Here is a 24,859-nt window from a genome sequence, read left to right on the forward strand (position 1 = left end):
CCAGTGAGCATTTCGAGAGACCCAAGTGAAAACTGAAAGGCTTCTTACCACCCAGCTTCAGAGGTCCTGCAGTATTGCTTCTGCTGGGTTTTTTTGTTTTTTGTTTTTTGGTTACACAGGGCCAACTTAGATTCCCTGTGGCAGGTTCCTACATAAGGTGTGGATACTCAGAGATGTGGTTTATTAGAGAACCATTTTGGAGGCCAGCTGTCACAGTGGTCGTGTGCTGAATGAACCAAAAGTGGGCTGAGGGTCAGATAGGAGGATGTTGAAGTCATACCGGTGGGCAATAGGATCTGATGTAGGATGGTTGAAACAGGTGAAGAGAGAGCAGAGCTGAGAAATAGTACATAGAATTGACAGGATTCTCTTTATTTGTAGCACCCAGCACATAGAGGTACTTGTTAGGAACTTGTTGACAGAATGAATTAAAGAGGCATGTTAATTATAATGTCAATTATTTTTAGTTTCTTCCTCTATTCCTTCATCAACAGAAGTATTTTTTGTTTCCAATAATCCACACCTATCTTTAGGCATTTTCTATAGCCTTTAAAAATTATTAGATTATATATTCATCAGCCTGGAAGGAAATTATATAGTCAAATACCGTCTTCATATTAGCTTATTAGCTTTTTCACAGGTATATGTTGTTAAGTTGTAATGCCCTTATTATTTCATTTTTTAAGAAAATTTTAAAATATTAGGTTTTAATATATTCCATTATGAGAAAAGAGAGTCCATCTATTTTGCAGACCCTTGATTTAGAAGTGTATGGTTAACATTTATTTGTAAACCTAAAGAAAAAGCCAAAAATAGTTATTTATAGTGGTACATGATTTTCATTCTACAGTGTCACTTTGCTTTATTATTTTGGGTGCTTTGTTCCAAAGAGACTTGAGATTTAAATCTAGGTAAGTAGAACCAAATTCAAATTAGGAAGGTTATCAACAGTAAATTAGATCATGTATCATCAGATTATCACGGCTACCACTTAAGTTCAAGAAGATTAGATAATGTATTTAGAGAAATGCTTAGTAAACACCAAATGAAAAATACTTAATACATAAAAGTACTAAAGGTACTTACTAAATTAAAAGTAGAAGTACCATATGATTCAGCAATTCCACTTCTGGGTATATCCAAAGGAAATGAAAACAGAATCTTGAAGAGACATCTACACTGCCATGTGCCTTGGTTTATTGCAGCATTATTCACAATAGCCAAAATTTAGAAACAACCTAGTGTCCATTAGTGGACGAATGGATAAAGAAGATAGCGCGCACACACACACACACACACACACACACACACACACTGGAATATTATTCGACCATGAGAGGGAGGAAATACTGCCATTTGTGACAACATGTGTGGACCTTGAGGGCTAAGTGAAATAAGTCAGAGAAAGACAAATGCCATATAATATCACTTATATTTGGAATCTAAATAAACTGAACTCATAGAAACAAAGTACAGTAGTGGTCACATGGGGTTGGGATGGGAGAAATGAGGAGATGTTCGTGAAAGGGTACAAACTTCTGGTTATAAGATGAGTAAGTTCTGGGGAATGTAGAGTATGGTGATTATAATTAACAAAACTGTATTATGTACTTGAAAGTGGCTAAGAGAGTAGATCTTAAGTGTTCTCACCACAAAAAAGAAGTGGTAGTTATGTGACATGATGAAGGTATTAGCTAAAGCTGTGATGGTCATCATTTTGCAATGTATAAATATATCAAATGAACATCTTAAACTTACACAGTGTTATCTGTCAATTATACGTCAATGAAGCTGGAAGAAAGTAAAGTACTTACTAAATACCAAATTAAAAGATAGAAATAGCACAGGTCAGGATTTTGAAAAATTTGAGCTATGTATTAAACTTGGAGGTCTTAGCAAGAACTGTGAATACAATGTAATCTCATCATACTTCGTTCAGATGCCTCGGTACATAACTCATTACGTATTTTTCTTTTCCCCATATTTTCTGCCAGGTATTTGAAGCAGTAATAGCTTGGGTAAACCATGACAAGGATGTAAGGCAAGAATTTATGGCTCGGCTGATGGAACATGTGCGGTTACCTTTGCTTCCTCGGGAATATTTAGTTCAGGTAAAAGCATATGCAAAGCACGTGACTACACCTAGCACTTTGCCGCTGGGCTGACAGCATGTAGATCCCTGTTACGCAGTGGTAAGACCTGCAGAGTACAGATCACAGGGCACAGGACGGAGGAGGACAGTAAAGGCACCTGCAGTGCTTGGGAGCTGCTCCTTCTTCAGTTACTCCCCATTCGTAGAAATTTGCTTCCCCCTATGATCAATGTGGGCGAGCAAATACTCGTGCTTATCCAGGCAGTGTTTATGGTCATTTACATGTAAATAAATGCACCTGTGCCTCTGTGTTCCTGCTCTGCATCTTCTTTGCTTATCCTGCTGATAGCTTCTTCTGGTTGCCCTACAGAAATGCAATTTTGACATTCGACCCAAATACTGTTTAATTCTACTTCATAGTAAAACAGTGGCATGCATTTGGTTTCTGTCTTTATTTCTAATCTGAAGAGAACCAGGTTATTTGAATTAAGTAGAAATAAATGGATTTTAGGAGTCTGTGAACAATTTTGAATTAATTTTTTTATTATTGGCATCCTACTAGGAACATTTCAACATTTTTATAATTGAAACCATTTAAGGAAGCATTCTTTATTAAAAGATACAATCTGAGCATTTTAGATTTCTTGAAGCCTCATTATTTGTTATGATCTGTGTAATCATTGGCTCTCCACTATTCAGAAAATGAGCAGAAAAATCTGTCCTGGGTTTGACATCAGGAATAGTAGGGACAAGATTTATTTGTGGTGTAGGCATGTTGTTATAAAGTATTTTGAATCCCTCTTTTGGCTATTTTATTTGCCTTTTGATATTTGAAAAGTGTCTTTATGAGTATTGCCTACTCCACCCAAATTTTTTTCTTACTCTTTGGCTTGATGTTTAAAGATAAGAGATAGGTGAATATACCCAGAAAAGAAAGAGAGAAATAGGTGAATGTAGTATTATCTAAATATTATTCTATAGCTGGTGTTGAGGTATATAATTTTGATTCCAGTCTTCTCTTTATTACTTACATATGTTTTTCTCTACAGACAAGATACTTGGGCATTTTTTGGCTTCATTTATTTGTCTCGTAGTGATATTTATAAAGTTTCCTTTGTAAGGAAAAGACTAAACCAGAGAGGATAGTTACTACTTTTTCCCCCCTCTTCTTTACTTCTCTTTCTTTGCCAGTTTTATGATGAAATAGTGGTCCCGTCATGGGTATCTTGTTTCTTCTTACAGAGGGTTGAAGAGGAAGCATTGGTCAAGAATAGCAGTGCTTGCAAAGATTACCTCATTGAAGCTATGAAGTATCATTTGCTACCAACAGAGCAGCGTATATTAATGAAGAGTGTCCGGACCCGACTGAGGACACCTATGAACCTTCCCAAAGTAGGATCTATTGTTCACACTTGTTATTACTTCATCTGAAAGGCCCATAGTGAGGCTGTTAATATTTTTACTCATCTGAATTTCCATGTGCCTGAGAATTCATTGTAGTGTATATAATTCAACTTCTCTACTGGGTTTGTGTGTGGAGGGTGGGGATTGTTTGGTTCATTTAATCTTTGTAAACTGCATAATGTCACTGTTCTGGAACAGAAAGCAACTGGTTTTTGTCCCTTCTGAGTTTTATTCGCTTTAGTTATAGTAGAAAGGAAAATCAGAGTAGGTAGAAAGATTTGTCTGTAAGCTATGTGTTTAGGTAATGACTGAAAACCGAGCAGTGTCACAGAATTACATATTGGAGTTAAGGCTGATGAACAGCTTGTTCGGTCCATTTGCTTCCTCTTCCCTGTGTTATACTGTCTGACGTTTCACTCACGCTTCATCTGTAGCCATTTCAGTGTAGGTCTCCCCTCTGTTGTCCCGGATCGCCATCATATTCTTCTACCTTTATCTTTTTAGTTGAAGCCATTTATGTTTTAAAAACCCCACATTTCTGTCTCTGTTTGCAATTTCTTGTGCTCTTTTTCCATCTTCATGGTACTAGAAAAACACTTTATGCATCATTTTATGTATGGTCTAATCAGAATGATCCATAATATAATGCTTTTATTTATGTATTTGTCATTAGCTCTTGTATGCGTGTGGGGCAATGATGGATTAAGAAATAAGAATTAATCTGTTACCCATTGTTTTCTTACATCATCTTTAGTTACCACTCTATCCTTTCCATTAAATTATGTCTTTTAAATTCTTTCACTTAATGCTTTTACTTAGTGTTTTTTTCAAGTTTTACTTTTGGAGTATACATTTTTAATTTCTTCAAATCTATATTGGTATTGTTTTTATGTTCTGCCCAGTGTTAATACCAGTTCTCAATTTAGAACCAACTGTGTATTTTGCAAGTATGCCGTTTACTCCTTTTTCTAGATCATTAGTAAATATTTTAATTTAGAATGGACCTCAGCACTCTTCCTGGTGACACCTTGCTAGAAATAACCACTCACTATGTTAGTCCATTTGTAGAAAATTTCAGCCCATAGGATTATGTTTATTATCTAAGCCAAAAATAAGTAATTTGGCCTGTAACATCCAGTGAGATTCAGGATCAAATAGATTCAAATTTGGCACGACTTTAAAAAACAAAAACAAAAACATCCCTTTGCGTGTTGAACTCATCATTTTGTCATCTCCTAGAGGTTCTGATGCTTTTCTCAAAATATTCTAAATTTTTACTCAGAATTATTATCTCTTAAAAGGTATTTACAAGGCATTCACTTCCTACCCTGTTTTGAAAATTGGTATTTGCCGTTTTTAAATTTTCTGATCTCTCCTCAGTTCTCCAAGATTTTTCAAAAATAATTGTAAGTGGCTCAGTAAGTACATTAGCTAGTTCCCTTAACACTTTAGTATGCATGCCATCTGGGTCTGCTGATTTTATAAATGTTTACATTTTCCAAATACCCTTTTACCTGCTTTTATAAATAGCCATCTTTATAAGTCCACATCACTTCATATTTGTCCATATTATTTGGTGTCAGTTTTTGTTCTTAAAAAAAAAAGATTTATAAAAAGTGTTCATAATCTTAGCCCATTTAAATTACCATTTCTTTTTATGCTAGTTTTTTCAGCATCCTTCTAAGTAGTTTATCTTTAATACTTTTTTAAACATTCCATATTTGTAAAAGTTCTCTTCTTGTATATTCCGTCTTCTGGCATCTTTAGCTTTGCTGTCTTTAACTATGCTGCAGTGACCTTTAGAGTGAAAACTAACTCTTCCAATTTCTGGAATAAACATGTCACTCTTGGAAACTTTCTGAAGAGTTCTTGGTAAAATCCTATCAAGTATTTTATTTTCTCTTTTGTAGAGTTGTGATCATCTGTTCAGTTATATTGTTTCTGGGCTTTTCTGCTTGTGGCTTTGGAGTGGCCCTTCCAACTCTATACTTCTGGATTTCTCAATTCTTTAGCTTTTATTTTGTGATGGGTATACTATCCGTGAAGGTCATTTATTCTGCTCTCTCAGGTGGCTGGGGAGGAGGGGAGCAGACATGGCAGGTGGCAGTGAGCTCCATGTCGCTTTGACTTTGCATTTGCATGATGCCTTCTCAAAATTTATTTATCTACACATATTTTTGAGAAGATGCTTGTATTGGATGCTCTTTCAGCAACACTGTTTGTCATTTTAGAGTGGTTATATTCAAGATTAATTCTGGGTAGGTAGGTAAAAATGAAGCAAAGATTAATTTCTCATTCTTACATATTTCATAATAATGATGCATTTTATCATGGTAATGATAAGTCAAATCTGACAAAATGTGGTAGTAGTGCTAAGGAAACTTTTGTAATATTCAGTAATATTTCTACCATGACAGTGACTTATAGTACTTTTTATATTAGGCTCTGATTCCGTGGACTCCTACAGATTTGTATGAATGATTCTTTTTATATCTCAGACATTAGTTTTTCATCTGCAATAAACAATATTGGGATTGCGTAAGGCACGCTTGGATTTATACATCATAATGAGAAACTGTGTTTGCTACTGTACTTTGTTGCTTTTTCACTTTGGAATCTGTATTTTTACAAACACTATCATATTATTTCTGTGTAGGTATTTTTCTCTATTCAGGGTATCTCTTGAGATTTCCAATTGGAAAATTATGAAATTTGATTTTTCAGGAGGCATTTTCTAACTAATATTTAATAGGTGAAGAAAACAAAAAAACGAAGTTTAATCCACATTTTAGGATGGTTGCTTGAATTTGTTTAACTCCCTACCCCTTGCCTTCCTTAAATATGTCACATTTAACTTTTCCACGCAAAAAAATGTTCCCAGTTTTCTATTCTCTTACATTAGCATAATTAGTTTGGTGTTTTTCAAATGAGATCAGATGCCTGTTACAAATAACTTGGGGTGTCAGAGTCATGGTCACTTCTCTTGATGGTTAGTAGCACAGTGGTTTTTAATGCAGTCTCTTGATCTCATACAAACATCCCTGCTCTCTTGTGTTCCCATTATCCATTCTTTGTCCCTGTTCCGATTCCTGGAGTCCCAGATCCTCACCTCATTCTCCTGTTCTTGGGTGAGTACAGGACAGTTAATACTGCTGTTCTCTGTATTCAGTAGTGCATTTTCCCTTCCATCTTCATTGTGATGTGCAGAAGGGAACTACTGCACGGAAAGCATGAGATTCAAAGTTTGAGAATCATGAAATCTAATAAACCAGATTGTTTCTCAAGGATTCGAAAAGTATTCCCTTCGGAGATTTGTACTTTAAGTGATATTCAGAGATGTTAACCAAGCCTCTTTTAACTATTGTCTGTCAGGCAGGGTTTAGAAGTTTAAATGCTAATCAGTCTTACAGAAATAGCTGGATATGGTGTTGATCTTTCTGTCTATTCTACCTTGCCTTTCTTCTCCCCCCTCTTTCCCCCTTGGGTGAAAGTGGGGAGAGTATTGCAGATTTTCTTAATTCTTCCTTTTATGACACATCTGAAAAAAAATCATGTAATTGGTCTGTGCTCAGTCTTCTTTTTTAAGACCTATAAAATTCCTTCTACTCTCCAGTTAATAAATTACTAAAAGAGGCTTCTTTTTGGAAACTTGGGATGTACTCTGATTCAGGAATCATGTTTTCTCTGTACCCATCTTTCTGTAGTTCTAAGTACAGGTAGGTCATTGCTTCGTTAAGGTTGCAAACCTCCCCTTTTTGTATGTATGAGTCGTTCCATCTTCTTTTGTTTTGATTTTTTATTTCCTTTGAACATCTGTTTTCTCCTGTCATCACATCATCTTTCCCCCAAGGTCCTTGCCATTCTTTGAAGTTTTCCATAGGTGATATCATTAACTTTTATGTTCTTCCAATTTGATGGCTGTGTTTTCAGTGTTGCCAAAGAATGCCCCTTTGTACTCAGTAAAAGACAAACCCAGTGACAGCTAAATTCCATCTGTCTCTCAAGGTTCCACCCCCTCCAGGAAGCTTTCACTAAATTATGGCAACATTCCATTTTCTGATCAGCATTAGCGATTAATGTCTATACTAATCATATACCTTTTTGGTCATACATAATTGTATATTGTTCTTGAATTACTTCATGGGTCTTGTCTCCTTAGTGAGATCTATAAGCTCTTGGGAGGTAGAGACCATGTCTTATATTTCTTATGTGTATGACACCTAGCACAGTTCTGGACAAATACAGATGATAGGCATTTAGTAAATAGTTGGATTGAGTTGAATTGAAGAAATTTCTAGACCTTATTTATTCTTAGCACTAGCCTATTGTACATTCATTCATTATGATTTCTAGTTACCTCCATTATCTGTCCTTTAGGTTGGTATATTTGTGTGGCATCAAAGGAGGTCTCTACTTGAGATCTAGGAATGTGTGCTCTCTTGTGAACTCCAATTCAATTACTTCCCCTTTTTCAATAGTTTTTTTTTTCTCCTTTTTCCATGTTTCTTTTAATACCTTACTGTCCTTTTCATTTCACCTACCCACTAACATAAATTTCTTTTCTCCTGGATTGTGGAGACCTAATCCCTGGTCATTACAAAGCCAGGGTCTAGTTTATAGCAAGCCCTATGACCTATTGCAGCCTTGCCAGTGCTGACTGCCTGCTGTTTTTTGGCTTTAATACTGCTTTTGCTTGAAGGATCAGAAACTTATTCTAGTTTCTGAAATCCTTATTTTTGACTAAATGTGCTAGATAATAGAATTGTAGTTCTAACATGTGCCCCCTTTGTTGATGTTTATTAAATGTTGATTAGGTGGTTGTTTTTCCCCAGCTCACCCTACCATCTTCATCCTAACACTCTCTACATCAGTGTCTTTGTAAGACATTTTAAATCCCTCCATATGCAATAGTTGTTTTATTCATCTGCTTACATTTCTGCCCTTCCAGTTGATGGTGGTAGTTGGGGGCCAAGCACCAAAGGCTATCCGAAGTGTGGAATGCTATGATTTTAAAGAAGAGCGATGGCACCAAGTAGCAGAATTACCTTCCAGGAGATGCAGGGCAGGTAAGCATGATGCGTTATGGTCATTTCTCTTTGCTGAGTCATTGGGAGCTTCCCTTTCAGGTCTCATTTTATTAATTAGAAGAATCTTTACTAGAAAAGCTTTGATTAAAATAGATGTGTCATTAATGCCCCAAGACATTGTTGGGGATAGCCACTCGGTCTTCATCTTTACCTATCTTTCTGATTCTCTAGTATAAGGTGGCATAGCTAGCAACTTGCTGGATATTTTCCTGGTTACCTTTACTGAAATGCTGAGAAATAATTCTTTGGGTTGGGACCCTTCATTCTAAGAGATTCCTGACTTTGCTGTAATCCAGTTAGTTGCCTTCCTCCAGGCACGCATTTTATAAACTTACCGAAATTGACCTTATTTAGCCAAAACTGCAAGCAGAAAGACAGTTGTAAACCCTGAGGGTTCTTCCTGGGACTCAAAGTTGGGTCCATAATTCATAGCTCATAGCAAAATGGAAGGTAGTACTTCAGCAGTGTTATCTTGGTGATTGTTACATATCAGCAGAGTTACCTCATTCTTTAAGAGTTGTTTAATATTTGGGGGGGGGTCTGGATGTAGTATAGTTTTTGCTAATTTTTAATTGAACATTACAATTGTTTTTAATCTTACGTTAAAAAACAGTGCTACAGTGAATCCCTTACACATACGTCATTAGGTACATGTGCTGACATATTTTAGTGGGGTGAAACTCTAGAACTTAGTTACTGATTCAAAGGGTATCCTAAGAGGAAACACCAATTATTACTACCACTAATAGTAAAATATGAAGGTGCTCATTTCCCTACATTCCCAACAACACCTTGTGATTAAATGTTTTGAGTTTTGCCGCTCTGGTAGGTGGAAAGTGTTATCTCATCCTACCTTGTACTCCTTTAATATGAGGAAAGTTCATTGTTTTTCTAATTGTCAGTTTAAGATTTTTGCCATTATTTATTATTTTATTGGTTTGTTGACAGATACATGGTAAGGAAAGTATCATTTTTGTCTGTCATATGTGGTGTGAATATTTATTTGTATTAATCTTTTCTTTTTTGATTTTACTTGTGTTATTTTCACCATGTAAAATTTTTGCCATTTTATGAAGTCCTGTATATCAGAGTTTTGCCTTTGGATTTAAGGATTTGTTTATTCTGTAGAAAAGCCTTACTCAAAACTATTTGTGTGTGTGTGTGTGTGTATGTGTGTGTGTGTATGTGTGTGTACATACACGTTTTTTATTTTTTTAAGTTAAAAAATTATTTATTTTTAAACTTTTTATGTTGAAATAATTTTACAGTTAAAGAAGAGTTGCAAAGATACACAAAGTGTTTTGATAGTCATTCCTTAATATTAATATCTTACACAACTGTGATACAGTTTTCAAAACTAAGAAATTAGCATCGGTACATTACTAATAACTAAAATACAGACTTCATATTTTATGAGTTTTTTCATTAATGTCCTTATTCTGTTTCAGAATCCCATAGTGCATTTAATTGTTGTATTTTCTTAGTCTCTTCTGATCTGTGATAGCTCTGTAATCTTTTTTTTTTTTAAAGATTTTATTTATTTATTTATTTGTCAGAGAGAGAGAGAGCGCACACGCACAACCAGGGGAGGGGCAGAGGCAGAGGGAGAAGCAGGCTCCCTGCTGAGCAGGGAGCCCGATGCAGGACTTGATCCCAGGACCCTAGGATCATGACCTGAGCCGAAGGCAGATGTTTAACCGACTGAGCTACCCAGGCCTCCCAGCTCCATTGTCTTTCCTTGTCTTTCGTGCCCTTGATTCTTTGGTCAGGTGTTCTGAAGAATGACTCTCAGTTTCGGGTTTGATGTTTTCTCATGATTAGATGGAGGTTATCATGATTATTTCTGGTGATGTTAACCTCAGTCACTTGGTTAAGGTGGTGTCTTCTAGGTTTCTCTCCTAAAACAAAATTGTATTTTTAAAATACGAATTTTTCTAGTATCTGCAGAGTTTTAATTTTTAATTTTTATATTCACATCAAAAACATCTAGACTTTATTTTGATATAAGAAGTAAGATGTGGAATTTGTTTTTTTAATGGTACCCAGTTGTCCGAAGATTTTTTATTGGCTAATCCAGCTATTTCCATTCATATGAAATGCTGCCTTTTCCTTAGAAGCGAAATCAGATGAGAAAAGGGTTCCAGGCAAGAAGCCTGTGGTAGGGAAGAAAGAAAGGAAGGCTGTTGGTGTGAAGAAGCAGAAGAAACCTGTGCTGGGGAAAAAGGCTGCAGCTACCAAGAAACCAGCAGCTGACAAGAAGCCTGCAGAAAAGAAACCCACTGTGGAGAAGCCTGCTGCCTAAAAATTTATGTTTATTCTATGAAAGTCAAATCATTTTGGACAGCTTCTTTGAATAAAGACCTGATCAAAGACAGAAGAAAAAATGCTACCTTTATCATATACTAAGTTTCTACATTTACTTGGTTTTATTCTAAATATTCTGTTCCATTGACTCATCTTGTCTATTTATGCATCAAAACAGAGCAGTTATCATTATAATTACTGTGCTTTATAATTTAAGATATGATGGGACTAGTTACATGACTGCTGATAGGACTTGCATCGTCTTCAGTAGATTTTTAACATTTTCTTTGTATAGTTCTGTATGTTTTTTGGCAAGTTTATTCTTAGGTATCTCATTCTTAAGACTCATTAGGAGTCTTCCATGATATTTATAACTGGTTTCTTACTTCATATCTGATTCCTGATTCAGTTTCCTTTTTATTGCACCATAACTCATTCGACTGGGTCCATCCCGAAGTGTACTGTTCATGTGTAAATTTTACCTTCATTGTGCCCTGGTGAAAGCACAATGTGTCTCCCCACCCACTTGAGATGAGAGTTGGTGCCCTTTAACTGTTCTGGCCAAATTACTCGAACTTCTGGGTGCTTCCCTGTAACTTTGGGGAGTATCAGTTCTTTTAGTTCACCCTCTGTTCCACCCAGAGTGTTTGGACTCATGTATTGTTTTCTTCCTTGTCACCTGAAATACCCTAGCACTTGGTAAGCATGCTGTGTATCTCTGAGAGATGATAGATTTTTGTTCATAGAGAAAATGAACATTGCAATGGCCCAAATCCCCACAGTGAACATTCCCCAGTGTTCCTTATGATTTGGGATATAGGACATTTTCATGCTGAAACGTACTGCCTGCTATGTTCACTGCTCCCTGGCCACCCAGGCCCTCCCAGGAGATCTACCACATTTTCACTTTCAAGGGCACTCAGGAAATTCAGGGGTTATTCTCATCATTCATTAGTTCTCTGCCTACCTAAGTTGCCTGTTGCCCAGAGCTCTTCTCAAAGCTCTTTCCAGATTTACTGGAAAGTAGCTGGAGTATTCATTTCCTCATTGAACCAGGGACTGAAAAGTCATTCCTTTCCCTGACAGAAAGCAGCCAACACAGGCAGTTTCATTTGAACTGTAAAGAGTCTTCGTGCCATAGGAAGGACTGCACATCCATACATATTTTGGGAGCTGGGGGATAAAGCACCAGAGGGAAAGACAGTCGGGGGTCGTGGTATATGCCTTGCTTGACGACATCTTATGAAGCATTGAACACTTGGGACTGGTGATTCCTGATCTTCCGACTGGATTCAGAGAACTGTGAGGCACAGTGCCTGCCCCCAAGCTGACTCGTGACATAAGAACTACAGAATTGAAGAACAATAACACTTTGAACGGTGTAAAGTGTTGATAATGCAGACTGTGCAAGATTTACTAACCTCAAATGCACTATCTAGGTATTATTTGCTCTGGGGGAAGGGGTTCAGGAGCTAGAGGTAATCCCTTCAGGCTAAAGTGGCTGGTGGAATGCCTCATAGAGAATGTGGAACTTTCACTGGGACTTGAAACTTGAAGCGGAGTGGATGGTGAGAGGGGCTTCTCAGATCAGGACAACCGTAGGAAGAAGTTTAAAAAGTGAAAAGGTGATTAAACCCAGAGGCTAGCAATTTGGCTTCTCCATCCAGGGATTCCATAACCTCTCATTTGCCCAGGGTCAGCAAACTTCTTAAAGGACCAGAGAGTAAGTATTTTAGGCTTTGTGGGTTATGCGGTCTCTGTCACAACTCAGGTACCACTCCAGTGCGATCCAGTCACAGGCACTACATAAATGAATGAGTGGGGCTGTGTTCTGGTAAGACTTTATTTATGGCTGCAGAAATTTGAGTTTCGTGTATTCTGTGTCACAAAATATTTTTCTTTTGGTGGTGTTTTCAACCATTAAAAAATTTAAAAACCATTCCTAGCTCATAGGTTCTACAAAAAATAATCACAACCCCTGATTTAGCTAACATGATAAACCAGGAGTACATTATGCAAATTGAGTATAAACATATAGAGTAGAAGATCAAAAATGGAAAGCTGTGGGAGCTGTATACAGGTTTAAGTAGTTGGCAAATATTGCCTCAGTATTTAAGTCTGTAAATAAATATTTGAAAAAGCCAAGAGTCAAAATAATACCTCAGCCCACAGCATTGCATTTTTTAATAATCTGAGAAAGGAGGACAATTTAGTGGTTAGATATTCTTGCTAGTGAATAGAGTTCTGTTCAGTCAGCATTCTCCTAAGAGCAACTTATATTCTGACAACAGTTGTGGACTTCCTGGAACTCAGCCTTTAGATAGTGTGGAAGTCTGGTTGCATATCCATCATTAACTGCTGGATTTCTTTTGCAGGGATGGTCTACATGGCCGGGCTCGTTTTTGCTGTCGGTGGCTTTAATGGCTCCTTGAGAGTCCGCACTGTAGATTCCTACGACCCCGTGAAAGATCAGTGGACCAGCGTTGCTAACATGCGGGACCGTAGAAGCACTTTGGGGGCCGCTGTATTGAATGGGTTGTTATATGCCGTGGGAGGCTTTGATGGCAGTACAGGTAACTTCCTTTTGGTCTTTTCTGTGTTGCATTAGAATTAACATAGCAGTCATGTTTAGGGAACAAATTGTGGCAAAATTAGGAGACGTTTGAGTGTTTTAACAGGTATTATAAAGATAAGCTTAAAAACTCCATCAAGAGTTCTTTTAGGGGGCGCCTTGGTGGCTCAGTCAGTTAAGCCTCTGCCTTCGGCTCAGGTCATGATCCCGGGATCGAGCCCCACATTAGGCTCCCTGTTCAGTGGGGAGTCTGCTTCTCCCTCTGCCACTGTGTGCTCAGTCTTTCTCTCTCTCAAATAAATAAATAAAATTTAAAAAACAGAGTTTTTTAAATAGTGGAAGAGTACTAAGTATACTTAGTATATAAATTTTCTTTATGCATCACTGTCACTCCTCTTACCACGTTTAAAAAGCTAAGAAGTGTCAGTAGCTTGGGTAGGAGCCCAGCAGAAAAGGGGCTAGTCCTGTGTATCATGTAATTGATACATTTGCATTCCACCATTTTCCTCTTTTAATTTAGTCCAATTTAACACACCTGAAGTACTTTTCCCTAATAATATATGTAAAGGAACAGTTACTTCACCTTTTTTTTTTAGAGGAGGAAATGAAGAGCATTGTGCTTTATTACAGGTTTATCATCTGTGGAAGCATATAATATAAAGTCTAATGAGTGGTTTCACGTGGCTCCAATGAACACAAGGAGGAGCAGCGTGGGTGTCGGTGTTGTCGGAGGTGGGTGCTGACAGTTGTTTCAGGTGAACGTTTCCAGGCACGTAAGGCTTGATTGCTAGGAGTGAACTTAGGTTATTGGAATAATCTGAACACCAGTTTTCTAAATGGGCAAGCAAACGATCATTTAAAAAAGGAAAGGCAGAGCCACTGTAAAATTTTAGAATTTTTTGAAAATTAGCTTGGGTATATAAACTAACCTGTGGAAGCCCTCATTCTCCCCCTTCTCCTCTCCCTCTGTCCTCTTCTTCACCCCTTTCTGGTTTTTCTCTCTCTCTGTAACCTATATAAAACTGTTAACTGATCTTAATGCAGTTGTTTAGGGAACAAATCAGATGACATGCACAAAATTTTCTTTCTGGAGAAAGGCTGTTTCACATTTAAGAGGATGGATTGCCACAATTATTTATTTATATCCTGCCTTGTCCGCCAAAAGAGCTTAATTTGAAAGGCTCTATTATATTTTGGTGTGATTTTTCTTTTTCTGCTTGGGCAGATTTGTGGGTTCTCACCCCCTCCCCACTTTGGGTATAATTCTTTTGTCTTAAAACAGGTTTATTGCGATATAATTCACATATCATACAATTCACCCATTTAAAATGTACAATTCAGTGTGCACACATCACCACAATTCATTTTAGAACATTTTTATTCCCCCAAGAAGTAGCCCCACTCCCCTTAGCTGTCAGCCCCATCCCCCCGACCTCAGCAGCCACTAATCTACTTCGTCTCTATATAACTTTCCCAATTTTGGACATTTCATATTAATGAAATAATACAGTATGTGATCTTTTATGGCTGGCTTCTTTGATTTAAAATAATGTTTTCGGGGTTCATCTGTGTTGTAGCATTTACTAGTACCTCATTTCTTTTTATCACCAAATAACATTCCACTGTATACTGGTACTAATTCTTGATTTAACTTTTTTCCCATTTTACTAAGATTACCAAGATATTTAATTGTTTCCCACGATGGTGTTCACTTACTGAATAATGTTATCCAAAAATGCGATGAATGTACTTTGTTCTGTTATTCAGATTTATTGATGACAATGTTAAACTAATATCATCAGATATACTCTGCAGTGGTTTGGTAACTCCTTCGATCACCATTAGGCAAGATCTTGATAGTTTATAAAAATCAGTAATAAAAGGGAAACTGCTACTGTGGAGGAAAATACTTTATGCCTTGAAAAAATAGCTTTTCATGAATTCGGCTTTCTTTGTGATTCCATGTTTAGGCTTGCTCTATGCTGTAGGGGGGTATGATGGAGCTTCACGTCAATGTCTTAGCACAGTAGAATGCTATAATGCTACAACAAACGAGTGGACCTATATAGCAGAAATGAGCACCAGACGCAGCGGAGCCGGTATGTAGGAAACTCATTTAGATTAAAGCACAAAAAAACGATGGAAAAGAATTAAACAAGTGAAATGATTCACTGGCTTCTTTGTATTACCAGAAAATATATTATGTAAACTGATTTTAATGACACTGTTAAATGTCTTTTGAATTATGCAGGTAGTGGTAGATAGCTATATTTAAATATCACTTTGTAAAATTCCTAAGTGCTATATTAAAGGCTTCTTGTATCACTTAATTATTTGTATTGTTTGGCATCCTTTTAGTTTTTGTTCTTAGTTCTTATTGAACTTAATAATCAAGTCTCTTCATATCCATTTTCTTACAAGTTTTGTGCTTTAATACTGGTTTGCTTTTACCATGAAAGTTGGTTTCAAAAGCATTATGTTAAAGGACTTCCCTCTCTGTGTTTCACCCTCATATTATTTTTATTCTATTTGACATGCCTTTTTTTAGAAGAATAGTTCTTGAGATTCTCATTTGTCAAATCTATTCATTTCCATTTCTTGTGTGCTTTAATATTGACTTTTACAAGTCATTTGAATAAACTCTAATATGTTACAAAAATTTCTTTTCTCTTTTACTCTACTATAGTTTGGTTCTTTGTGTTTTATAGGTGTTGGTGTGTTAAACAACTTACTGTATGCTGTTGGGGGTCATGATGGTCCTTTAGTCCGAAAAAGTGTTGAAGTGTATGATCCCACCACCAATTCATGGAGACAGGTTGCAGATATGAACATGTGCAGAAGAAATGCAGGTATCTGTCTAGCTTACGGTTATGGAATTTATATTGATTTGTATTCAGAGTTTCACTAGTATTGCTGTATATTTTCATTCTTCTTTTACTGATTTTGGTTTTCTAATGGATAGCTCTTTAAAGACAGAAACTTATGTGGTAATCCTATATAGTGAATGCCTAGCTTAGTAGCTACTTTTTGGTGATGATGTAGACTAAATTAGAAGAAGAGCCCTCTATATTTGATGCTTAAATTCATTCATTCTTACCACAGATATTTTTGAGTACATACCATGTACTGGAGTTCCCAGTCCTTAGGGAATTTAGTCTGGTTGAGTAAAATTTATACTAGGTTAAAAGCTAGTTGTTTATCTGAATCTGAAGCTTGAAGAAGCTAACCGTAATTTAATATAGTTCATGATTTCTAAAATTGGGGAAGCTAAACAATATCAACAATAAGTAATATTTTTTAAAGATTTATTTATTTTAGAGAGAGAGAGAGCATAAGCAGAGGGAAGGGCAGAGGGAGAGGGAGAGAAATCCTCAAGCAGACTCCCCACTGAGCATGGAGTCTGATGTAGGGCTCGATCCCAGAACCCTGAGATCATGACCTGAGCCGAAATGAAGAGGTGGATACTTCATTGACTGAGCCACGCAGTCCCCTACAACAGCAAGTAATTTTAAGAAAGCTGAGGTCTTCAAGGTTAGGGAACTAACTACATAAAAAGAAGACCCATGGAAGGGAAGTAAAAATGGAAAATAGATTCAGGATAGCTAAATAGTCTTTTCAGGAAATGCTAGTTGTCTTTAAAATGCCATTATCGGGGTGCCTGGATGGCGCAGTCGTTAAGTGTCTGCCTTCGGCTCAGGGTGTGATCTCAGCGTTCTGGGATCGAGCCCTGCATCAGGCTCTTACACTAGGAGGCTGCTTCTTCCTCTCCCACTCCCCCTGCTTGTGTTCCCTCTCTCGCTGGCTGTCTCTGTCAAATAAATAAAATCTTTAAAAAATAATAATAATAAAAATAAATAAATAAATAAAATGCCATTATCTTCATGCCATTTCCCATAGTCCAAAATAAGTTCCTCATGATTCTCAAACTCATTGTACTGTATACCACTGGATGATTTTGCAAGATGCACCCTCCATCCCCGCAAAAATGCTCTTCTTAATTTCTCTTTATTTTTAAAAAATTTCTAATTAAGTCGATGTGATTATGAGGGGAGACTAAGTATGTGGGACTGCAAGGACCTTTTCCTTCATCCAATCAACTGTATTTGGTGAGGTACTAAAAATCTCTTGGCTGTAGATAGTCCAGAACCGTGGTACCCACAAATCTGGGCCCTAAGAAGAATAAGTGCTTGATCCCAATACATATTAGGTTAGAAAAGCCACAGTAATATGTGCGTGTGCCTTGCTGGATTAGGACATTTATTTGCCTTTTGAGCTTTCATTATTTTCCTAAACACTGGAATAATCTGATTTTCCCCCCTCTACATATGTTTTATTGCTTTCAAATCAAAATTAGCTCATTTCTTCTAGCTAGAAGAATAAGGCAGTAATTGGTATATGTAGAACTATCATCTTGCTCTTGCTTTTTAAGCAGTTGAACTACATTAAAATGATACGAGTTTGCTTCTTGTCAAGAGATTAGAAGAGTAGCACAACTGAGTTTGAGTAGAGAAGATCTATTTCATTTGTACAGAAGATACTATTGCTGGGGCACCTGGGTGGCTCAGTTAAGCATCTGCCTTTGGCACAGGTCATGATCTCAGGGTCCTGGGATTGAGCCCCACGTTGAGCCCCACATCGGGGCTCCCTGCTCAGCAGGGACCTGTTTCTCCCTCTCTCTCTGCCACTCCCCCTGCTTGTGCTCTCTCGCTCTCTCTTAAATAAATAAATAAAATCTTAAAAAAAAAAAAAAAAGATACTATTGGTAGTGCACTTTTAAATGTTGTATAGAGATTTGGACTCATTACTTTGTTATGTTAAAAATCTACAAGCATCTGTTAATTATGTTAGCAAAACCATCTATAAAACTACAGAAACCAGTGTGTGGGCACCATCCTTCTGGATGTGTTGATGCTCTCTGGTACCAGTTAGCTCTGAACCTTATTTGAAATTATTTAAAATATGCTTTTAAAGTATATATTAAAATAAAGAGCTTTTACAAGTTTATTTTTTAACTCCGTTTTCTTTGTAAAAATTCATATTTAGAAAACAGTTGCATAAGTATGCAAAAAAGTATGCAAGAGGGATCCTTGTTTATTGCAACATCATTGATAAGAGCAAAAAAACTGAAAAGAACTTAATATCTATCAGCAAAAGACAATTACATTATGGTATTATGGATGGAATACTATGCAGCCATTAAACATTATGTAGATCTGTATTTATTTAACCTAGGGAAATGTCCAATATGTTGTTTGGGAGTGGGTAATAAAGTAGTGTGTGTAGTATAAGCAACTTTAAGATTAAAAAAAGAAGTATCTGAGTATATATGCATGGTTAAGAGTCAGCAAGAGTATCGATCAGAATTTCAGTGGTCATTATTCTAATTCGTACAGAATTAGAGGTGATCTTTTTTTATATATACTTTTCTAGATATTTTGAATTTTTGCAAAAAAAAATGAGTTATTCTAGTAATAATGAACTAAACAATACTTTTCTCTCCTTTTACAGGAGATAAAATAGTTAACCATTCAGTATCATTTCAGAATTCAGAATCATTTTTACCTTCTATCAATTCATATTTTTTCTTTAGGATTTTCTAAGAAGCTAACTTTGGGAGAGTTAACTAAACTTTTTGACCTTTAATTTTTTTTTAAACAAAGTAAGAATTAAAATAGTTTCTGATCTATAAAGTAAGGTTATTATGAAGATAATTGAAACAATACCTGTATAAAACAACTACTGCATAAATGGAACGAGGAGGAGCTTGGAAGTGCTATTAGACTGTCAAATATAAAGGGAATTGTTCTCATGTTCACCATGTTCTCTTCTTGCCCCTTTTCAAGGAAATTAGTGTCTGGATCACCTCACGAAATACATATAGGGATATTTATATTTAACCAAATTTTTAAAATAATTGTTTTCTCTCTGCATAATTTTTCTAAAGGAGTTTGTGCAGTTAATGGTCTGTTATATGTAGTTGGCGGGGATGATGGTTCCTGTAACTTGGCATCTGTAGAATATTATAATCCAACGACTGATAAATGGACAGTTGTGTCATCTTGTATGAGCACAGGGAGAAGTTACGCAGGTAATAATTGTCTAATTTTCTTAGTCTTCTGTTAGATGAAAAAAATTACGTCATCATGATTTTTATATTAAGAATGTTCTAAGGAGAATTTTCTCAATTAATATTGGATGTATATATTCTAAAATAAAGCATTGGTATTGTTTTGTCATTCTACAGTCATTTGAATTCAAAATCCCAAACCTTTCTAGTGCAGAATCATATAATAAAATTAAATATGGCTAAAATCTGTATGTAGTAGAGTGGAGTTCACTCTGTGGCAAGGCTTTCATTACTCAGATATCCAAGAAAATGACTACTGCAGCATCCCTCCTGGCAGGGTGCCATGTGATAGTATGGTATGAAATTGTGGAATAATTTTTCTTACTTAGGCATAGCACTGGGTGAATTATAAAATACCATTTTTTGGTCCATTCTCTTTGTAAGAGAAATAGTAGTAATCTTTAATGAATATAATGATGAGTCTTTAAAGTTGTATGCTGCATATTATTCTGATGATAGATACGTATGCATATTGCTTTGAATTCTAATATTCGTTCTAAATATTGACCCAGTAGTGGAGAGAAAAGAGTTTATACAAATTAGCCATATTAGCTATATACAGTAGGCTCCCAGAATAACATGGCTCAAAATTAGGTGAAATTTCTAATAGCTTTTTATTGAGCTATAACTGACATAGAATCGTGTATATTTAAAGTGTACAGTTTTATTAGTTTTGACATATGTATATACCCATGCACCCACCATCACAATCAAGATAATGAAAATATCCATCACCCCCCAAAGTTTCTTGTGTCCCTTTGAGTATTAGGTGGATTTTGATATTTCGTAAGTAAAATTATTTTCCCTTAATTATAACCAGAAAGAGCAAAAGAATAGTTCTGGATTAAGTAATCTGATGTAGTTCTGGTCCATAACTAAGCAGAGATTTCACTGTCATCTAGATTAAAATGATAGTAGTATTCAGGTTGAAGAAAGAACCCTTGAAACTCCATGTTTCCTTCAGTCCCTGTTTCAGTAATAGAGAATTCACTCTTTTCTCAGAGGTACAAAATGCTGCCTGTGACTTGTTTTCCTTCTTTCTTTGCTCAGGGGTCACAGTTATTGATAAACCATTATGAGCCGGCAGGATCTTTTTGGCCTATTTATACACGAAAAGCAGGCTTCACCAAGTATTTCTGAAGCGACTCAGAGTCTAGCACTTCTCCACTTGTGGCTGCTCTTTAAGTCTCAGCAGAAGATCAGATCGGCTGCCTTAATAGGCCTCAGATACTGAAGATTATTTTTGGTAGAAGCACTGCATAGGCTTTTTCTGCAATGAGCAGCAGCTGACTGAATTTTAATAAGAAACCGGGACTACAGTACTTATTCTGTAGTCTTTAGACAACAGTTGCTTTCTTAAAGACTAGTTCTTACCAACCTCGAATGACTACGGATTATTTTGTGAAGGACGATAAAGTAATGTGTGTTCTTGTAAAATTAAATTTTATCTTTATTCCTTCTCCTGAAAATCTGTATACACAGGAACTGAAAATCTTTGAACAGGTATTAAAATCTGTGTAAGTATACAAACTAGCTGAGGGATAAAACTGTTTGCTTTTATAAAATATCTTTGATTACATGAGTATAATAAATTGTGTGCATATATATGTGTGTCTATATGCTTTCCTTTAAATATGTTTGAAAAGATGTTTGAAACTTGATTATACTATTTATAATTGGCACAGTACTTTGAATTATGCCAGTACTACATTGTAAAACAGAGTTGTATTTTTTGATATTTAACAATGCTTAACACTTTAAAATGCCACTTCTGAGGAATGAACATGGTGTAACACACTTGAATATGTGTGATGCCAAACTTTTTTAAATAAAATATAAATTATGCTTATTTATTATTTTCTTTAGTTTAATCTCGGTCATGTTTTGGTGTGTATTTTTTATTTTTTTCTTAAAGTAACACTCTGGCATGAACATTACTGCAGGTTTTTGATGAATATAATGAATGTATGGAATTCAACTGAATTTGCATGGTCTTAAGAATTTTTTCTGTGTGTATAAATTTAGCTGCTATTAACAGAAGAGAGAACTTTCTGTGAGTAGCCATATGTGTTGATCAAATACAGTTTTTCTGAGATCTTCAATTAATCTCACTTTAAAATGACCAAAACATGTCTTTCTTGAATATCTTTGAATAAAAGTTTGTATATTATTTGTTTCACATTGTCCTTGATTTTTATCTTATTTAGTTTCATATTAAGAAAGTTGCCTGTTTTGTTTTTCTGTTCTTTTTTAAAATTTGCGTTTTCTAACTTCACAAATCAGTATTTTTTACTTGTTGCCAGAGGAACCTAAAAGGCAAGTCTGTTACCAGTAACTGAAGTCATTGAAAACTGTGATCCAAGAAAAAGTTATCTTAACCATCAGGGAAAAGTCTCCCAAGTATTGTTGAAATTTCAAGTTTTTATATTCCTCTGTCCCCAATACGAGCACAAGATGACAGTAAAACAAATAGCAAAGGGATATGGTGGCTATGCCTCAGAAGAGGAATTTAAAAGGTTAGCATGAACAGAAGTTTAGCAAGAACAGTAGATAATCAAGAGCAAGAATTACACCTATGATAAAATTTGCATTTAGTTTAATACAGAGTACTGAAATTTAAACATAGAACCATATTTAATACTTATTTGAACTTTTAATTATAAATGGAAATAGAAGGAATTTAATCAGAAAAAGAAAAAGCCTCTGCTTACCTTATGAAACAATGAATTTCTGCGTTAGTGTGGCTCCAAGCACATCCACTGTCAACAAACATGGTGAAGATGTAATGAGCTTGGAGCGCTATTAGCTGTGTCGGTGGCATCAAAGGAAAATGTGTGTCATTATCTTTCCCAATCACTTCCAAACACTACTATTCTATGAAACCTCTGTGAATTATCAATTAAAGATTTATCTAAAAAATAAATTTTTAAGCTTTTCTTGAAATGCAATCTATTAAGGTAACAAAGTCTTAGATACTTAGCATGTCAAGTACCTCTTTGTCTTTACTTCCTTTGAAGGTTTAATAGCTGACTATAAAGTAGTTTGCCAAGGTTTGTCAGGTAGATTCATAACTATGTCTTCAGAGGCTTTGGATATACCCTGCTCCCCCATACCCCTCTGTCTTTCCAGTTGGCCCCCTTTAAAAAAGACATACAAAAGCATTCCTGGCTTGCTCTATTATTATCTGACAAAGAGAGCTCAGAAGTTAAGGCAAGAGAGATGTTTTAGAAATCCTGCCAAAGGAACAGCACCAGGTTTGAGCAGAGTTCAAGGCTAGATTTGGGTACCTGCATTGTGAAGCAACTCTGCTGCCTGCTTTGCTTGGATCTGTGCCTTGTTGGCTAAAAGCACTGGTGGCTATGGTTAAGGTAGATGATGTGTATACAGCTAGGAGACTTTGACTTCTCTTCCTTTTCCTTGTGGACTCTGGCATATGATTCCTGGTTTTTATTATCATCCCTTATAGCATGAGGACCTAGGTATTTATAAGCTCAGCTGCTGATGGGTTATGAAAGTTCGCTTTTAATAGCTACAAGGACAGCATAATATTACACAGTGATGTGCTAAACAAGCCTGCCTCTTGTTTCAGTTTGATCTTGAGCAAACTGCCTCCTACTGACTTGTATGGCAGCCAGTGCCTCATTTTGGAGAGGAGGTTACATGGGAGAGTGGAATCACACTTTTGAGTCAAGACTCTGGGGTTCCAGCCCTGGTTTAATGACTCCAAGAAAAAAAGCTGTGTGTGTATTGGAAAATCCATGGGTGTAAGAATTAAAAGGCTCTGAATTTGCATCCCCCTCTATTAGCTGCTAGCTTTGACTTTGAACATGTTACCTAACCTCTGACCTTTATCTTTCTGCTCTAAAACAGCAATGTCTGTGTCACAAGGTTATTGTGGAATTTGAAAGAAATGATGTATGTGAATATACCTGGAATACAAAGTACCCTCAATAAATTACCACTTTTGTTACTGTTCTCTGAACTTCCCAATCTCTTTATTGTAGGGAAATAAGTGAGCTGAGCTGCCGTATCTATATTTCCTTTCAGCTCTAAATGTCCAAGATTTAAAACAGTAATTTGACCCCTCCAATACATACACCTGTTCTGATTTAGAAAATATATCTACTGTGGTAGGACTCTAAGTCAGAAATGATAACCAACATTTACTGAGCACTTCCTGTATTCCAGGCACTATGCAAATGGCCTTACATACATATTATTTACCATCATAAACTCTTTTACAAAGGTACTAGATAAAACTTTGAGAAGTTAGCACACTGCTAATTGACAAAACCTGGTAAATCTGACACTATAGGGCTTTTTTTTTTTTTTTTTTTTTTTTTTTTTTTTTTTTTTTCCATAGTGCATGTTCTTAAGAGTACTGGAGAAAGCGCAGCAGGTTTGGGCAGATGGAAAAGCGGACTGTAGATGCAGTCACACCCGCAACCTCAGCCAATAAGAGCTCTGGAGCTGGTGAGGGGCTGCGCCATTGTACTCCTGCATCAACCAGTCACTGGAGTCAGGCTGCCCCCAGGAAAGGGGGTGCGCCAGTGGGGAGAGGTGGCTCTTTGCCAACACTCAGTAGGTGAATGCCTGCTTCAGTCCTGAAGAAGGGGACCTGAGTGGTGCACTCCATGGCACCATTCACCGTCCTTCACAGGCCTCCTAAAGACAGGGTCCGACCACCCAAAGGGCAGATCCCATTTATTTTCATTTGATTTGACCTCACTGCCATGATACTTTACAGACATGTCTTTGTCAGACATGGGGCAGTTAGATGAGAGAGCAGAGGTCACTGAGCCTAATTAGAGACATACCTCAAGAGGGAACTTCCTCAAGCAGATGATAACCTGAATTGATAGGTGATGGGGAGGAGAGGGCTGATTATTTCAGACAGAAAAACCAGTTTGAGCATAGCCCTGAGAGAAACAACAGCATCCTGTTTCCTGAAACTACTGAATAGAAAGTGCCTTCCATAGACCAAATTGTGCCTTTGTGCGAACTTTCAGAAGGTACTCTTAAGTTTAAATTCGTATGTTATTACACTGTACACGCTACCATTATTCCTCGTACACAAGTATTTTAGTGTTGGGAGATGGCTGAGATGAGGCCAACGCAGCACAGAGAAGTTGCAAGTGTGTGAAATTCTCTGTGCCCTGCACCGCGCCCCTCCCTGCCCCAGATCTTCTGGAGCTCCCTGTTCCCCTGGGGATTACACCACCTGGGCGCTCTCGCAGCCCACGCACCATCAGCCAGGTCAAGGCCTTAACCCC

At 36.6% G+C, this 24,859-nt stretch overlaps 1 protein-coding gene and 1 long non-coding RNA gene across 5 annotated transcripts in view; one reads left to right on the plus strand and one right to left on the minus strand.

Annotated features, from left to right (window-relative positions):
* KLHL2 (kelch like family member 2) overlaps positions 1–21,756 on the plus strand; it is a 96,455-nt gene extending 74,699 nt beyond the window's left edge. For 3 of the 4 annotated variants that reach the window (XM_026499597.4, XM_026499598.4, XM_044384414.3), the window contains 9 exons: positions 1,995–2,111; positions 3,335–3,484; positions 8,445–8,562; positions 13,263–13,460; positions 14,090–14,191; positions 15,430–15,558; positions 16,168–16,308; positions 19,404–19,547; positions 20,637–21,756. In XM_026499597.4, the coding sequence (XP_026355382.1) occupies positions 1,995–2,111; positions 3,335–3,484; positions 8,445–8,562; positions 13,263–13,460; positions 14,090–14,191; positions 15,430–15,558; positions 16,168–16,308; positions 19,404–19,547; positions 20,637–20,665 (1,128 nt within the window). In that variant the 3' untranslated portion in view covers positions 20,666–21,756. The remainder of the gene's footprint in view (positions 1–1,994; positions 2,112–3,334; positions 3,485–8,444; positions 8,563–13,262; positions 13,461–14,089; positions 14,192–15,429; positions 15,559–16,167; positions 16,309–19,403; positions 19,548–20,636) is intronic. The other variant, XM_057310162.1, reaches the window with a different exon arrangement.
* On the minus strand, positions 2,618–23,057 carry LOC123001098 (uncharacterized). The gene is made up of 3 exons (XR_006409671.3): positions 22,874–23,057; positions 22,298–22,392; positions 2,618–10,481 (listed from the first exon to the last, which is right to left on the minus strand). It is a non-coding gene; the product is annotated as an uncharacterized LOC123001098 (long non-coding RNA).
* Positions 23,058–24,859: the final 1,802 nt, after the last annotated feature.

The sequence above is a fragment of the Ursus arctos genome, unplaced genomic scaffold (genome assembly GCF_023065955.2).
Source record: "Ursus arctos isolate Adak ecotype North America unplaced genomic scaffold, UrsArc2.0 scaffold_11, whole genome shotgun sequence".
NCBI classification, from domain to species: domain Eukaryota; kingdom Metazoa; phylum Chordata; class Mammalia; order Carnivora; family Ursidae; genus Ursus; species Ursus arctos.